General features: G+C 39.5%; 2 protein-coding genes across 5 annotated transcripts in view; one reads left to right on the plus strand and one right to left on the minus strand.

Annotated features, from left to right (window-relative positions):
- iah1 (isoamyl acetate hydrolyzing esterase 1 (putative)) overlaps positions 1-10438 on the plus strand; it is a 53271-nt gene extending 42833 nt beyond the window's left edge. For all 3 annotated transcript variants that reach the window (XM_068022413.1, XM_068022416.1, XM_068022414.1), the window contains exon 6: positions 10206-10438. In XM_068022413.1, the coding sequence (XP_067878514.1) occupies positions 10206-10436 (231 nt within the window). In that variant the 3' untranslated portion in view covers positions 10437-10438. The remainder of the gene's footprint in view (positions 1-10205) is intronic.
- The window catches only part of adam17b (ADAM metallopeptidase domain 17b), a 92957-nt gene that overhangs the window by 10077 nt on the left and 66404 nt on the right, over positions 1-16476 (minus strand). For both annotated transcript variants that reach the window (XM_068022411.1, XM_068022410.1), the window contains exons 11-17: positions 15849-15998; positions 13569-13768; positions 11974-12077; positions 10620-10754; positions 7245-7372; positions 4680-4758; positions 2385-2473 (exon numbers count right to left, since the gene is read on the minus strand). In XM_068022411.1, the coding sequence (XP_067878512.1) occupies positions 2385-2473; positions 4680-4758; positions 7245-7372; positions 10620-10754; positions 11974-12077; positions 13569-13768; positions 15849-15998 (885 nt within the window). The remainder of the gene's footprint in view (positions 1-2384; positions 2474-4679; positions 4759-7244; positions 7373-10619; positions 10755-11973; positions 12078-13568; positions 13769-15848; positions 15999-16476) is intronic.

Here is a 16476-nt window from a genome sequence, read left to right on the forward strand (position 1 = left end):
TTAATTGCCACTTATCAGACCAAACCTCAAGGTTTTCCAGTGCCGGAATTTAATGCCGCCACCACCAACCCCAACACCCCCCAACCCCCCGGGAACAGGCTAGAAGGTGGGGGTGGCTGGCATAAAATAGCGTAAACTTAGTGGTGCCTACATTATGATCATCATCCTTCACCATGACCTCAATTTAAAATACAAAATAATTTGGAAATTACCGTGAATGATAAGAAAAGCATTTGCTTCATACAAAGTTGAGGTTGGTTGGGTTTTCATTAGAAAGGTGGCTCAGATATCTAGGTATCCCAGGCACATTTTGTCGACATTTGTTTGTAGAGGACAAAAGAAAAAGGTACCTTCTCAATGCAAGAAACAAAATGAGTCAGACATGATGGCCCTAGCTGGACAGCTAAGCAAGCATGGTCCTGGGGGACTGTTAGGCTGGTCACAACTCTGATGGCAGGACTTCTGTGTGGATGTATGCTCTTAAGGCTACAGCCCCTCCAACATGTGCGTATTATTTTGAGCTGAAACTGCTTGATGAGGCTTTCTTCATTTGTCTCCTGTGAAGGGCAACCTAAATCCCAACCTTGGAACTCCTGTAGGCGTTTCCATTCATAGGAACATAGGAAATAAGGGCAGGAGTAGGCCATTCGGCCCCTCGAACCAGCTCCGCCATTCAATAGATCACGACTGACCTTCTACCTCAACGCCATTTTCTTGCACTCTCTCCATATCCCTAGATATCTTTAATACCTAGAAATCTACCGATCTCAGTCTTGAATATCAATGACTAAGCCTCCACAGCCCTCTGGGATAGAGAATTCCACAGATTCACTACCCTCTGAGTGAAGAAATTCCTCCTCATCCATGGCCTAACTCTTAGATTCTGAGATTGTGTCCCCTGGTTCTAGACCCCCAGCCAGTGGAAACATCCTTCCTGCATCAACCCTGTCAAGCCCTGTAAGAATTTTGTATGCTTCAATGAGATCACCTCTCATTCTTCTAACCTCTAGAGAATATAGCCCCAGTCTCCTCAATCTCTCCTCATAAGCCAATCCCTCCATCCCTGGAATCAGTCTGGTGAATCATCTGTTCAAGGAGGGCTTAGGATGTTGAGGCATCCTAAGTGCTGGAAAATGGGATTAGAATAGTTAGGTGCTTGATGGCCGGCACAGACATGATGGGCCGAAGGGCCTGTTTCTGTGCTGTATAACTCTATCACTCTATAGGTCTGGGGAGTGCTTTCGCATTTCTGGAATAAATGGTGGAGTAGCTGGCTATGTTTGCTGATGCCTTTCTCAAGCTAAGTCTTGAATTTGCTTGAAGCTAGGGCTTTTGACTAAAATATAGTACCATACTGTAGGTTTTAGCAACATATACTGCCTTGATTTCACGTTGGACATTGAGATAAACCCCATGATCAAAAAATGGTGATTTAACAGCATTACAAGTTGACCAATTTACTTAGAATCCAAACCGATCATATTGCAGGTTGTTATAACTAAGATGTTGAAGCAATTTCTTATTCAGTATGGTTTCCATGAGACTCAATATAATGGTAATAAGGAAACTGGTTTACAGTTATCTGATTTACTTTGACTCTTGTGAATAGTCAAGATGATTGCTGCTTCCACATGGATTGTACAGAGAGCACTAAAAATTAATAAGCCAGCTGGAATAACCTAGGTCATCACACAGGGCTCAAGAATCTAAGCAATTAGGACAATATTGATTCAGGCTTTTCAGAAAATTGTGCCCAATTTTGATTCTATTTTGTGGGTTGTGGTACCAGAAAGGTGTCGTAGCTGACACAATCCTCAAAAGAAGTAGTGAGAATATGGAAAAAAAGTATGTATCAAGTCTTTGGCATTCATCGAAGAATTGTGAAGTTTCAAACTGATTTTGGGCTTCTGGCAAGATGACAGTGTATTCCTAATTATGGAATTATATTGACGCCCTTTATAGGAACAGAATCAGAATTCTATAGAACAGAAGTCAGTGATTCAGCCCTTCATTCTTGTGTCGGTTCTCTGAAAGTTACTGTTTAGTTCCATTTTCCAGCATTTTTTTCTCCATATCCTTTAAAATTTTTATTTTTTTTAAAGTATTATTTGCTTCCCTTTTAAGAGGATTCTGCTTCCACCACCCTTTCTGGTGTGACACTCCCTACCCCAACAGGTTCATTATATTAAAAAATCCCTTACGTCTCCCTTTTCTGTGACATATCATAGCAAAGCCTTTCAATTTTGAACACCCCTATCAGATCTCCTTGTAACCTTAAAGGATACATGATAAAAGACTGACCGATATAATACCGTTAGTATTTAAAACTCCTAAGTGAATATGAAGACAAAAATAATGCTTCAAAATGTGTATGTCTTTCTTACCACACAATGGACGAGAATACTGAGGGGAATCCAAAATACCAGAGAGAATACAACAACGGACCCAACAATATTATCTGCTAAGAATTTCCCTGCAAAGAAGTAGCAGTATTAGCATTTACAAACAAATACAGATATTTCCAATTCTGATGAGGTCTTTTACCATATTACATCTGTTGACAATTCACTTGCTAACATAACAATTCCTCTAAGATACAAGTTCAGTTATAGGCAACATCACTTTCTACCTCAACATTATATATATATATATATATAAAAAACTTTGTTTTTCCTGGGTTAAGTACAATGTCATAAATTGTAGCATACAGTGTGTTTTACCATGCACCTACTGGAAGATGTTACAACCAACAGAAAAAGCACAATGAAGTTGAAATTTGTCTCACCAGATCAAGGAAACAGCACAGGTGGTGGCTCTCCTAAGCCCTGTTATGATTTCCTGCTCCAGCCAACAAGAAAATTGGGAGGATGAAATTTGCAGGAAATTCAGGACACTAGGCAAGCAATGCAACCCAAAGCAGTGTCAACTCCTGATCATTTTTAAATAAAACAAATCAAATACCTTAAGTGATGGATCCAAGAAAAAGCCTTCACTGTCCTTCTGCATGGGTCTGAAAACTCTAGGATCCCAAGACAAACTCCTACTGAGGCCCTGGTTAAGCTCAGCTAACTCAGCACAGGCCAGGAACTGAACTTGGAACTACTCTAATCTGCACCTGTCAGAACTACAGACAAGTTGCATTTACCCAATGAAATATTTTGGGGTGCAGGTGCTCAGTAGCATGTCGAAAATAGTACAACTAATGAGTTCCTTATAACGATAATAATCTTTACAGGGTAAGAATTCTGATAGTTTTTAAATTTTAACTTAAAAAATTTATTTTACTCTTAATTGATTTAATTCATCACAATCTACTGTTAGAAATCACATGACTAACATGCAATGGTGCGCTAATTTTTTTTTGACAAAAGAGCATCATGTAGCCTGTTAATATAGCAAAGTGCTTTACCACCAGCCCACTGAGCAGACAGATTTGCAATCATATATCCAATGAGAGTTTGACCATACATATAGTAATCTTGTAACTAGCCATCTGAAATTATCTTTGACCTAATTTACAGCATGTGAAAAAGTTACTTGACATAAAATATTCAGATGATCAGCAACTAACTGGTCAATAAGGTTTGTCAACTATTCTTAGGTAAGTCTGGTATGTAATGCCAACCTTAACAAAACACAACTGCATTTTGTAGATCATTTTACTTCATCTAAAGCCCAACTAGTTTAAAAATGTACAGAGAAGTCTGGAATCAATTTTTAATGACACAAATTCAAATTACTGCAGAGTGATTTGTTAAGTTTTTTCAGGGGGAAGGACAAAACAATATGGGAGAATATATCTCTGTGGGCTGGATTTAGTCATGTCGGCAGGGCTCCTGTGCAGGGCCGAAAAGGCGGTGGGTAAAGGCCTGCTCAGGTCAGGAAAAAGAACCCGACTGAACTACAGTGGACCCGAGCCCAACCCAGCCCGAGTCCCCCCGATTTTGCCCCGAACCCAACCCAACAATCTGTTGACTTGCCTTCCGACTCGGAACCTCCGCTGCAGCACAGGCGTGATGACGTCATAGAGACGTCACTCGTTCACTGCGCAGACTCAGTTTCGTCCCGGACTCCCAGCTCAGGTAAGTTTTTTAATTTTAATACTTACCCGCAAAGCACTTACCCTGCATGTCCGGCCCCACCTGGACTCGGCCCGGCCCCACCCGAGCCGAGCCCGAAAGCCGGACCCGGGAGAGGGGCCCGACCCGACCCAAAGCTGGCACATTTTGTCGGGTCCCGTTGAGTTTGGGTCGGGTAGCAGGCCTTTAGCGGTGGGTACCCTGCCACAGCCTTTCGGGGAACCCCTCCCCCCATCAGGATTCAACGGCACTCAGACAAGTAACTTTAAAGACAGATTCCACCTCCAAATGCTACCGTCCAATCAGAGGGCCGGCAGCTCAATAGTATCAGCTGTGCCACTAGGAACAACAGCCACTGCTGGTACTACAAGAGGCCTAGGAGCAGGCCCATCGCTGGAGACCAGGTCTAGAGGCAAGTGAGGCAGGGTCGCTGGGGCCAGTCCAGCCTTTCCCACCCCCGACTTATTCGCCTTATGACGGGAAGGCGATGGGTCCTCCGCCCCCAACACGCTGCCGCGAATCTAGGGGTCTGCCCCCAACTCCCCACCTCCTAGCCTGTCTCTGGAGGTCCATTAAATCCAGTCCTACGTATGAGCTTACCAAAAGTGTTGATATCCAATTTCTCAATGAAATCCCAGAATCGTTCTATGACATCCTGTACTTGTTTTTCACATTTGCCCTGTAGAAGCAAACAAAGAGAAAAAAAGATGAAGCCATTAACAATACTGTCACTTACCAACAGATCTAAGTGTACAGCTATATCTCCACCATTAGGTCAATGCAAAGCTCTTCTCAGTACACGGCGATATGAAAATGACAGTATAACTTTGGTCTAATTTTTTCAGACAGGTGATGGTAACCGTTCTGCTGCTGCCATTTACACCTCCTCTAGATTTTTAACTGTCCCATTACCATCTCCTTTTGCCTTGTACCATCATCCTTTCTGGCATTGTTTTCCTCCTGCCTTCCAGCCTATCACAGATTTTCCCTTTTTGTTCTTTTCACTCCCCACTTTCCTTGCCTCTGTACTTGCTTAAAGCCTGTTACATCTCTTAACTTTTGTCAGTTCTGACGAAAGGTCATTGATCTGAAACATTAACTCTTTCTCCACAGATGCTGTCCGACCTACTGAGTATTTCCAGAATTTTCTCTTCATTATAGTACAACTTTGGAGTCAGGTTCAGACTGACTCCTGATATAGCTTGTGTGGTAACAATGGCTCAGGGCTGTATGTTGGTCAGGAAATGCAAAAGCTCTAAACTTTTCTTTTAATAGTACCATGTTAATCTGGGAAGGGAAAAGGGCCTAGATTTAATGCCTCATCTAGAAGATAATACTTTCAAAAATGCTGCACTTTCTCTGGGACCATTTCCATTAGAGCAGAGAAGGCCAAAAGAAGAATTAATGGAGGTTTATAAAAATTAAAAGGTGTTTGAATAGGGTGAGTCAGTAGCAAGAGATCATCAAATTAAAATGGTCATTAAGGAGGAAAGGGATGAGGAATAATTTCTTTAAACTGAGAGCTGTTTCATTGATATTTAATCACATGGGGAACAAATAAACAGATGAAAGGACGTTATATCAAGTCTAGTGAAATTTAAGCATTTTCAAATGATTAGGAGGCCTTAAAATATTTAAAACCGAGTTGTCAATTTTTTGAGGGAGGAATTACATTGCTCGTTGGGAAAAACCCTGGGAAACTTTTGTTTTCCTTACTCAGGGACATAATGTCCAATAGTTGGGGACATGTAACCAACGAAATAAGTAAACTAACTCAGCACAGGGTTATTGAAACCAGGACCTTTTGGTATGTATGACCCGGCTACTTAACCAGCTCAGCTAATGGGAGAAAGGAATTAGTATTTAATACTACCATGAGATTTTAAAACACACACATTTTTACTTTCTCCAAAAATAACCCCTGATCTCGCACTCATGTATTAATTTTCTCCATCCCCAACAGCCAATACCATTTCACTAGAACTTCTCTTGTTCCACTATACACTAAAAATAGCATATACGGTCATTGAAACCATTATGCTAAGCAAAGGTTCTTGTGTGAGTATGGCAAGAAAGGACTAGGAACTTCACAAAGGAACCTAGAGCTTTTTTTGCAAAATAAATTCATTGTAAATAAAATGGCAGCTTCAAATAGGTTAATTACAACAGCAAAAGAGAACACCATAATAGTTAATGGTAGCCTGATAGTTATTATACTGGTCTAACAACTCAGATTTGAGTTCAAATCCCATCGCAGCAAGTTGCAAAATTGAATTGAACATATATGGTCATTTGTTGGCTGGTACCAAACAAAAACTATTAAAGTTGCCAAACTGTTGTAAAAGCCCAACTGGTTCAACTAAGGTCCTTCAGGGATCAAACATGCCACCCCTACTCAGTCTGGTCTACTTGATCTTTTCGCCATACAATGCAATTGATTCTCAGTGTCCTCAGAGAATCTAGGAATGGGCAATAAATACTGCCTTGCCAGTATTTCCCACATCTCAAGAAAGAATAAAAAATTAAAATCCACTTTTGCTTGCAGTCTAACAGCTGAAAATCAGAGGGCTAGACACAGACAGGAAAACGGTCTGGAGCTGGTTTAATGATGCGAAATGATGGAACCACCAATTGACAAAGGGCAGGGAAGATCTACAAAAATCTCTCACATTTTCCCTGTTGAGAATGTTGTAGTTCCAAAAAGAGGAAGAAATGGGAAGGAGTAATAAAGAGAACATAATTAAACGTACCCTTACAGCAAGCAGGAATATTACAAAACTGATGCAGCCTTTGAGGTTTTGGTTTAGAGGATGGTTCTTTGAATAAAAAGTGGGGCGTTTAACAGACAGCCAGAGTCAGGATCTTGAACCAAGCCCTCTTGATACACTATGAGATCTGTTGTTATGGTCTACCTGCTAACAGGGTTGAGAAAATTACAACTAGCTTCAAATGTACAAACCAACATGATTGGTTCAGTTAATGTCTGACTAACAGTTCCTTTCTGAATTTGTGGGATCGGCTATTCAAAATCCAAGATGTTCTGAGAGCACTGAGAAGAAATATTTTTTAAAAGTTTCTAGTCAATAGCAGGCAGTTGGAAAATAACAAGCCCACATAAGAATACACATAATACAGAATGACTCAGTGATGAAAGTTACCACTTACATGTCCATCACAGAATCCAACAGTGCAGGGCTTCCCTTTGCGCAGATACAGAAATTGTTTGTTCTGATCTATATATGGACTGCAAATTCCATTATCTCTGCAGCAAACTTTACAGGAATTATCTGTCTCTAAATACAACAAAATCATTTAAAATGCCATTATAATATGTGTCAATTCAACATATAATACAGTAAGTAGCCAGATGAGAATGTAATCTCATGTAGAGATGCACATATGAAAATAAAACTAGGTTAATTCAGCAGGTTTTCTAAACATTAACTCAAAAATTTAACTTTCCCGTCTTGCTTTGCCTCAGATTGTCCATAACCTTCTGCTTTAGGCAGCAACTGGGTAGCAGCACTCCACTACTTTGCCATTTTTAGGAAGATAGGACATTTTAGAAACAGGTTAAGATCAACTGGCCACAAATTCTGCCTCCATTAGAGTTCTCTCAACCTGATATTTCCAATATACCATATCCCTCAATCCTCCCTCCTCCATAAAGATACCTAGTCATCTCTTGAACCCATTTGTATTATTTTCTTCCAAAGCTGTTCTTGGCAACTTATTGGTACATGTCCATTGTCTTGTGTCCGATATATTTCTGCCTTTATTTGCTATTTATGCCGAATATTTATTTGTATTAAGTCCCAAGTAATTGACATCTTTGTCAGTGTGAACCGTTTGTCTGGCTCAGCTTCTTAAATCTGCTACATAACTTTGAAAACTTGTATTAGACTACATCACAGCAAAGCCCAATGCTCTCCTCATCCAACATTTGTACCTATGCAAGACAGCATGAACTGCTGAGCGGCTAAATGGAACCATCCTAGATAAGATATGCTTACTCAACACAGAAAAAGAATCAAACTTGGAACATCTCTGATTTGTACGGATCAGTGTATTTAAACAAAGAGGGGCATCTCTGATAGTAATTTAAAAATCAGTGTTATTGTAATGTAGCTGTATGTTTTAGTCTGTATGCATAATTTTGAAAGCTGGAATTCATCATGTTAAAAGCTATTTTCAGAACCTGATTTTTAGCTTGTTCAAATGTTTCATATATATTGAAAGATATTAGTCACCAATAACTGACTACAGTATTGCAAGATACTGTAGTGAGAACGTCTTTTTAAAAAAAAACATGTTTTACATATTCCTTAAGATGCATTAACTAATTAAACACAGATGTCATTTTTCCCTGTATATACTCCTGCAACGGAAGAGCAAACTATCCATCCTGCACTTGCATCCCAGATGTGGTACAGCTCTTTCACCACTTTCGTCCTGGCCAGTTTTCAGCTGACAGCCTAAACCAATAAACATATGCACAGTAGCAAGTAACATTCACACCACACAAGTGCCAGGCAATGACCATCTCCAACAAGACAGAATCTAATCATCTCCCCTTGACATTCAATGACATTACCATCACTGAATCCCCCACTATCAACATCCTGGGGGTTACCATTGACCAGAAACTGAACTGGAGTAGCCATATAAATACCATGGCTACAAGAGCAGATCAGAGGCTAAGAATCCTGTAGTGACTAACTCACCTCCTGACTCCCCAGAGCCCGTCCACCATCTACAAAGCACAAGTCAGGAGTGTGATGGAATACTCTCCACTTGCCTGGATGGGTGCAGCTCTAACAACATTCAAGAAGCTCGACATCATCCAGAACAAAGCAGCCCGCTTGATTGGCTACAAACATTCACTCCCTCCACCACCGACACACAGTGGCAGCAGTGTATACCATCTACAAGATGCACTGCAGCAATGCGCCAAGGCTCCTCAGACAGCACCTTCCAAACCCACAACCTCTACCACATAGAAGGACAAGGGCAGCAGATGCATTGGAACACCACCAACTGCAAGTTCCCCTCCAAGTCACACACCATCCTGACTTAGAACCATTTCACCTGTTCCTTTACTGTCGCTGGATCAAAATCCTGGAACTCCCTTCCTAACAGCACTGTGGGTATACCTACCCCACATGGACTGCAGCGGTTCAAGAAGGCAGCTCATCACCACCTTCTCAAGGGCAATTAGGGATGGGCAATAAATGCTGGCCTAGCCAGCGACGCCCACATCCCATGAATAAAATTTTTAAAAGTCTCTATTTCTCTTTGCCTCCCTATACATCTCATTTGAAATGGGAATCCCAAAATTGATTTCCTAGTTAGCTCAGTGTATGCATTATCACTAAATGGACTGCAACAGCCAGGACATGGATCAAGTCATCCTGTCACCAGTCGATTGTTGCACTGCATCCTTATTCAGTTCAGAGAATGAATTTTTGTTAAATGATTAGTGTTCCATGAAAGTAAAACAAATGTTGCACAGCGCCACACTGATGTGACAAGCTAATTTGTTTATTGACACTAAACATGTAAAATTGACCTAGGAGGAGGTAGCAGCAATGCCAAAAAAACTCTAACATCTCCAAGTCACTCACCATCCTGACTTGGACATAAACTGCCATTCCATCTTCGTAACTGGAACATTATCCCAGAATTCTCTACCTAACACAATTGTGGGAGCACCAAAATCACAACGACTTCAGTAGTTCAAGGAAAAGGCCCACTAGCACCTTCAAATTAACTAAGGATGGGTAATACATGCGACCTTGCCAGTGCCACCCACATCCCGAGAACAAAGAAAACATTTTCTCTTCCCCTTCCTGTTCTGCTGCACTGATGAATGTAAGAGCGAGCGAGCCAAGGAGAATACTGTGCAGAATACTTGTGAATGCCCACCACATTGCTTTTCAAATGTCTCAAACATCTAGTAAATATAAAGAATTTCATTTGCTTGAGTTATTTGAATCGCTAGTTTTAAGAATTTGACATATATACTTTGTCATAGCTTTAAAGTCATTTTTATTGGAAACAAAGAATCTAAATATGTCTCCGACTACCCTTTTAAGTTCATTAAAAGAAATTTAATTGTACCATTAGGTAATTCACTGTGCAAGAGGAAAAGGGGTATTAGCATCTTCAACTCTATATGCTGTGAACTACAGATGCTTGCTTTACGTGGGGGGAGGTATGGCGTGGAGATCATGCATTCCCTCACATGGAGAGAAAGTGGCCACAGGCTTCACACCTTCTGCAGCAGCACTGGTAGAGGAATTGAGCAGATCATGTCCCTGCTGTCATTGGGAAAGGCAAGTGATGACCAGAAAATAAAATAAATCTTAAAAGCAAATTGGTAAAATTGTGGTCGATTCAATTCTTGTCTCAGGTACTATAACTGAACATATCAGTATTATCTGCAGGAAAGAATCTATGTACACCAGCAGTTTTGGTTACACAGGGTTTTTATAAATGATCAGAACCTACAGAAATCCTTAGAAAAAGCTTTTCACTCACCATTGCATGCACATGACTTGCGACCTCTCTCTGCCTCACAGAAAGGAATGCATTCCCCATTTGCACACTTTCCCATGTCCACACAGATGGTATCATCTGCAGCATTACCAGGAGGAGGACAAAACTGGTCAGTCCCTATCGATAAAAGATTTTATTACAGTTTGAAATCCAACAGGAAAGAAGAAATCCAGTTTTAAAGAAACTTGGAAAAGTTTAAAATAATTATTGTAGCTGAGAACACCAATTCAGTCATCATCAGCTTGTGCAGTAAGTCATCTCTTTCCTAATTAATAATCTAAAATTACTTTGGACACAGCCAAGATTCTCCAGACATTAACTCAGGATTTTTGAATGGTAATCTAGCAGTTGATATCAGAAAAGAGGTGATAGTGCCTTCCTACTGGAAATGTGCCGGGTTTGTCTCCTGACACATGTTCAAGTGGGCAGCACCACAGAAGTGCCCACCTCAAATAAGTGTGTCCTTCATTTTAACTTTAATTTGGGGGCATGTCCATCCTTCATTCATTTCCTGCCATGTAGGTCATTTCCAGGCTTATTAAGCAGCAGTAAGCATCCTGGAGGTCACAGTAATACAAAGGAAAGGGTATTTTAATTATTTACTATCATTTTATCCTTCCGGCATTTAGGTTTTCATGAATCTTTGCGCAAATTGTTGGATTTTTTTCCCTCCTGCATCATTCCTGGCACCAATAAAAATCCTATTGAATAGCATCTTTGGAAAAGGAACATGACATACAAAGGCTTGCCAGGCAGACCTGTACCTGCAGAGGGAGGTAAACATATCTCACTTTGGCAGATGATTAGTACTGGTAGAGATTATTGTTCTCAAAGTACAGATATGTGATTAGCTGACAAACCATAATATTAGAATCACGTGCTGTGTTCTTTCAACAGCACCAAATGAAATAAGCTAGGCAAGAGCCAGAGTTGCATGATCAGCCACATCCATTTCTGCAGTGCCCAGCACAATAGTTTTCTCAGGGTGCTGCAAAGACACCTAGGGACAGAAGCAAATCAACTCCTTACAAGCATGTTGCAATGCTAACCTATGAGGATGGTGTAATGAAGTAGTACAGAGGCCAACATTTATTGCAAGCACCAACTCCACTTCAGTAGCTAAACAAAAGGTGAAGTGACGGCCTCCTCATTCCTTGCCTGCAGATTCACAGCTGCATCTTGGCTTGCCTTTACCTTGATTTTGTAACTTTGGTAAAGACTGCAAATGAGTTGAGATAGCTTATAAAGCTCTATGAAATCTTTCATAAATATTGTCACTACATTGTAAGGGTCCCTTTAAAATTTCACTTACACACAGGTTTCTGCTCCCACTCACCCGTACAAGTGGATTCTCCTTTGCATGTCGCATTGATTGCCTCCTGACATTTCTTTCCAGCCTTTTCAAATTGGCAATCCTTGCAGCATGGGCTGTTCTTGTCACTTTGGAAATAATTAAAAATAATTACCTCCAAACAATTCTAATTGTATACAATCAAAACATGATTGAATCATAGATAATCCTTTCTAAAATGCATTTTATATTAGAAATTATTTTAACAGGAGATTTTTATATTTTGAAAATTTATAATGCAGATTTCTCATCTTGTGTGATTGACACGGTAATGCTAGGCCCCCAGCTGCCAAGAATAAGGCACATTAATTTTGTCATGAACATTGATTTTAAACTGTTACTGGAGTGAAGAAAAGACTTGTTAAACAGATCAGCCGTGGCTGGAAAAGACATTTGCATATTAACAGACAGTGATTGGAAGGGCAAAGAACCATTCCCTGACACATTCAACCCACAATGGACCTTGATCACCAGGTATTGTGTGTAAGAGGGGCATTCCAGAGAACGCTAAGGTAGTACAATCCAAGACATGGTCAGACCAGTTAGTCACATGCCTAACCTGCTTGGCAACCTGGGGTTTTCTGAATTGTACAAACAGTTTGAACTGAGTGTGTATGTTTGCTCCTGGACTGAGAAGATCTTTCCTGTCTGCTCCCATCTCTTTCTCACAAGCCTCTGAATCCACTGAACACACTTGAACCCCAAGAAAGAAAAGTCTCCTACAGCAAACAAGGTTTAAGAAGAATACTAGGCCCCAACGAAAAGCAAGATCTACCTAAAATCAAGGACTCTACAGTGAGCTCGAAGAACCATAACAAAAACTCCTCACATATTGCCTCAAACTTTTCCACTTTATTTTTCTTCCACTCTTTTCTGTCTCTATTTGCATGTGTGTATCGCGTATGCATGCTAATGTGGGCGCGTCGTGTATTCGTAGTCGTTAACCGAATTAGAGTTTAAGTTTAATAAATTTCAACTTTTCTTCTTTAAACCTAAGAAAGCCTGTTTGTGCTGGTTTCATTGCCTTATAATTGGAAAGTGGTGAACAAGTTTCTACCAAGGGGGAGCTAAAGATAGTGTGTTTAAAATTAAACCCTGTTACAGTAATACCAGGTGAAGGCTGAATGGGAACCCTAGACCTCTTTCTCACCGGGTCGTAACAGACACCCTTGAGCATTTTTAGTTTATAAATATTGATTGCTCAGGATTATCCAAGCATTTCTAATTTCGAAAATACATAGAATTCAAAATCTTACAGGCAATGACAATAGAAAACATATAGATCTCCATTTCAAAGCCTGCAAAGAATATTCAAGTACTTAAAGGGTTAAACTGCATGCTTATTTTCAATACGTTTACAAGGGACTGCTATGTAGAATGCTCATCTGTCTTGATCAAAGATTCAGTTGATAAAGGCAGCATGTAATCGAAATAATCAAACCAACAGATCCAGGTTCAATTTCCAGTCAAAGCATTAAGTATTATCCATGCTTCTAAAATCACTGTACAATAAGCACTAATTCATTTAAGAATTTAATGCATATTGCTAATAATGATTAGATGGTCTTGGAATTTTTTACCTGCATTTTTTGTCTTTCTTGAGTCGACATTGTGGAGTGCAACATTTGTCCTCATTTAGATGTAGAAGCCCAGGATCACACTCCTCTCCTTCATCCACACGTGAATTCCCACATACTTTGTTGTTCCTTCTTTGAAAGCATTTGGATGCTTTATTAATTAGTGTCTGATAAATTGATCGTTTGCTGCAGTTGGAAAACAGCTGGAGATACATACACTTTACGTGAGACACATAATTTGACAACCCATTAAAACATGAATAAATGCAAGAGTAATTATTTCAATGATAATCATTTTCAAGCTTATACAACTTTCAGCTCATATGCATTTGAGTGTGTTGGTGAGACAGGTGTAAATTTGCAGGATTCAGAGAGGAAAAATATCCAGTACATTTATCAATGGGTCAAGAGATTGGTAAAGAGCACACCAAATCTCTTCATAAGTGAGAAGTAAAATGCATCTAAGTACTCAGCCAAGCATTGTGTATTTGCTAAGAAGCAGTTTAAAATTTAAGCATGTTCAGTCTGTTTCCATTACATGCTACATGATAAATTAAACTGAATTACAGCATAAGCAACTGTTCTTTTTTCAAGCTTCTCGATATCAATTAACAAGAACAGAAGCATATCTAACTCATATTCCTATACTTCATATCTGCATTTTTAAGGTTTAAACACCTGCATAACCTTTGTCAAACCTCACACGTATGTTGCAATAGAATGGAAAAATTGCAATGAAATATTATATCTGATCGAAGAAAATGCTGTAATGCTTCCGATGTTTATGGTACAACACACTGATGCTTGAGAAACTCAAATACTGCATAAACACAGTAACCCACACGGAGTAGAATTTATAGACTAGAAAGCCATGATAAATAGAGCAAGGGAGAGAGAGGGTGGCATGGCCAAACATGTACTACATTAATTAGCATAACACTGACTTGAATCCAATCTCACCGCATAATGAGTCAAATTATTGTAAAACTTGACATCATATCACTTTACACTGATATCTGATGCATTCACTATAAATGTAAACACTAACAAATTAAAAGAGCTTTTTAAAAACTTTACAAGTTGGCAAGATTTAAATTTTAGTCAATGCAGAATTTTTATTTTCGGGCAATGGATGGAGGGAACTAAGAACTGAACTCTTTCTGGGGTACAGTTCCACAGGCAGCTCCCAGTACTTCATATAAATGGCCATTCCTCATGCATGAACTGAGGTAGTGGATCAGCAGTTAATTTTCAATTGGGGACCTTCACAGCACAGCTGAATCTGGTCTTTATTATACTTAACACACATTTACTATGAGGATAGGCCAGAAATCAAATATGGAACCTTCATGTTTGTATGGCTTAATGCATTAGTGGATAGTGCTTTTACCCACCAGACAATTATTTTATTTTTCTTTCATGGCCATTTTCTCAACCAATCAATGCCCCTAACTTCCTAAACATGTTAATTCCTGACTGGGTTCTAGCTCTATGGGTGTCAGTCATTACTCATGTGTGAACTGAAACAGTGAGCATCAGCAGGCTACTGAACCCGAACCAGTATCATAGCTAAGGCTGTTCCTGCCCTCAATCAAATATTGACATGCCCGCACTTCAAGCAGAATTTGTCAGAGAGGAATCAAAAGTAGAAACACAAGCCAATTTTCCCCTTTAGAAGGTTAGTGCTGAAGAGTTTGAGCATTTTCTTTTCAGGCATTTAATATCAAAGCCTCCCTGGGCACATAGTACACTTAGGTGCTTAGCAAATTTCCCTCTGTTTTTGCCTGTCAACAATATGTATGAACTGTAACTCAAGAAAAATTTACCCATACTTCATCGCTGAACTTTGCCATTTCCCACAGCAACCAACTTCATAACCTCCTAATTTAATGCCAATGTCTGCTGAAATATAGCAGGTTTTGTGCAATGAAGCCACATCCACAAGGAGCTAGCACAAGGCTGCTCAAATCCATTTCACAAGAAACTCTTACAGCAAGCAGAACATTTAATATCACCACTCTGGGCTAGATTCAAATTCAGAACCCAGAGGTGAAATAATAAGCTAGCCCACTTCATCAATATTAGTTTTCTTTTATTCAACTAGAGGTTCACAGTTTCGAGTACATTGATGTGTACTTATAAAAAGTTGATCAGTACCAAATAGCTGTTAACTAGCCAATCAAATCTTACCTGGATTATGGTCCTGCATTCCTTCGAAAGTAGGGGTTGACAACCTAAACACTGCTGAAACTATTATGCAATAAAAGTTGAATTCTACAGTACCTTGTTGTTATCCTGGTCACCACTGACTGCTATGGGATACATGACATATTTTCCACCACCATCGTCAGCTGGGGCACATTCATGGCTATCTGGATCATGCTCTGCTCCAAAGTTATGGCCTAATTCATGAGTAGTGACAAGATCTGCTTCCTGTTTTGTAATTAAAATCAAGAAATCTCTTTAGGTAAACAGCCTTTGTGATATAAAAATTTCAACAAAGACTGTCTGCTATTGTGTAGTTATAAAAAAAAAGCCATGAAAGACAAACACAAATGAGTGAAAATACATGCAGTACAAAAAAAACTGTAAAATTTATTTAATAAAATAATTTTGCCACCCTTTCAAAAAAAGTACACCATGTTCCAAACAAGTCGAGAGTATTGAATGATTACAGGTTTAAAATTAAACATTTTGTGCATTTCAGTTTTCTATAGGTTTTTAAAATGTTTTAAAGCATACAGAAATGCACTAAACCAGAGACTTGTTTTAATTCCAAACATTGTTAGTTCTTTTTTGTATTTACACAAAAGATACAAGATTTAAGGGCAAAAGATGCACAAAAACCTAGTATGATACAAATGAACTGAAATAGTTATTCCATTCTCTCTCTCCACCACGTCACTTTATC

The sequence above is a fragment of the Heterodontus francisci genome, chromosome 3, assembly GCF_036365525.1.
Source record: "Heterodontus francisci isolate sHetFra1 chromosome 3, sHetFra1.hap1, whole genome shotgun sequence".
Classification (NCBI taxonomy): domain Eukaryota; kingdom Metazoa; phylum Chordata; class Chondrichthyes; order Heterodontiformes; family Heterodontidae; genus Heterodontus; species Heterodontus francisci.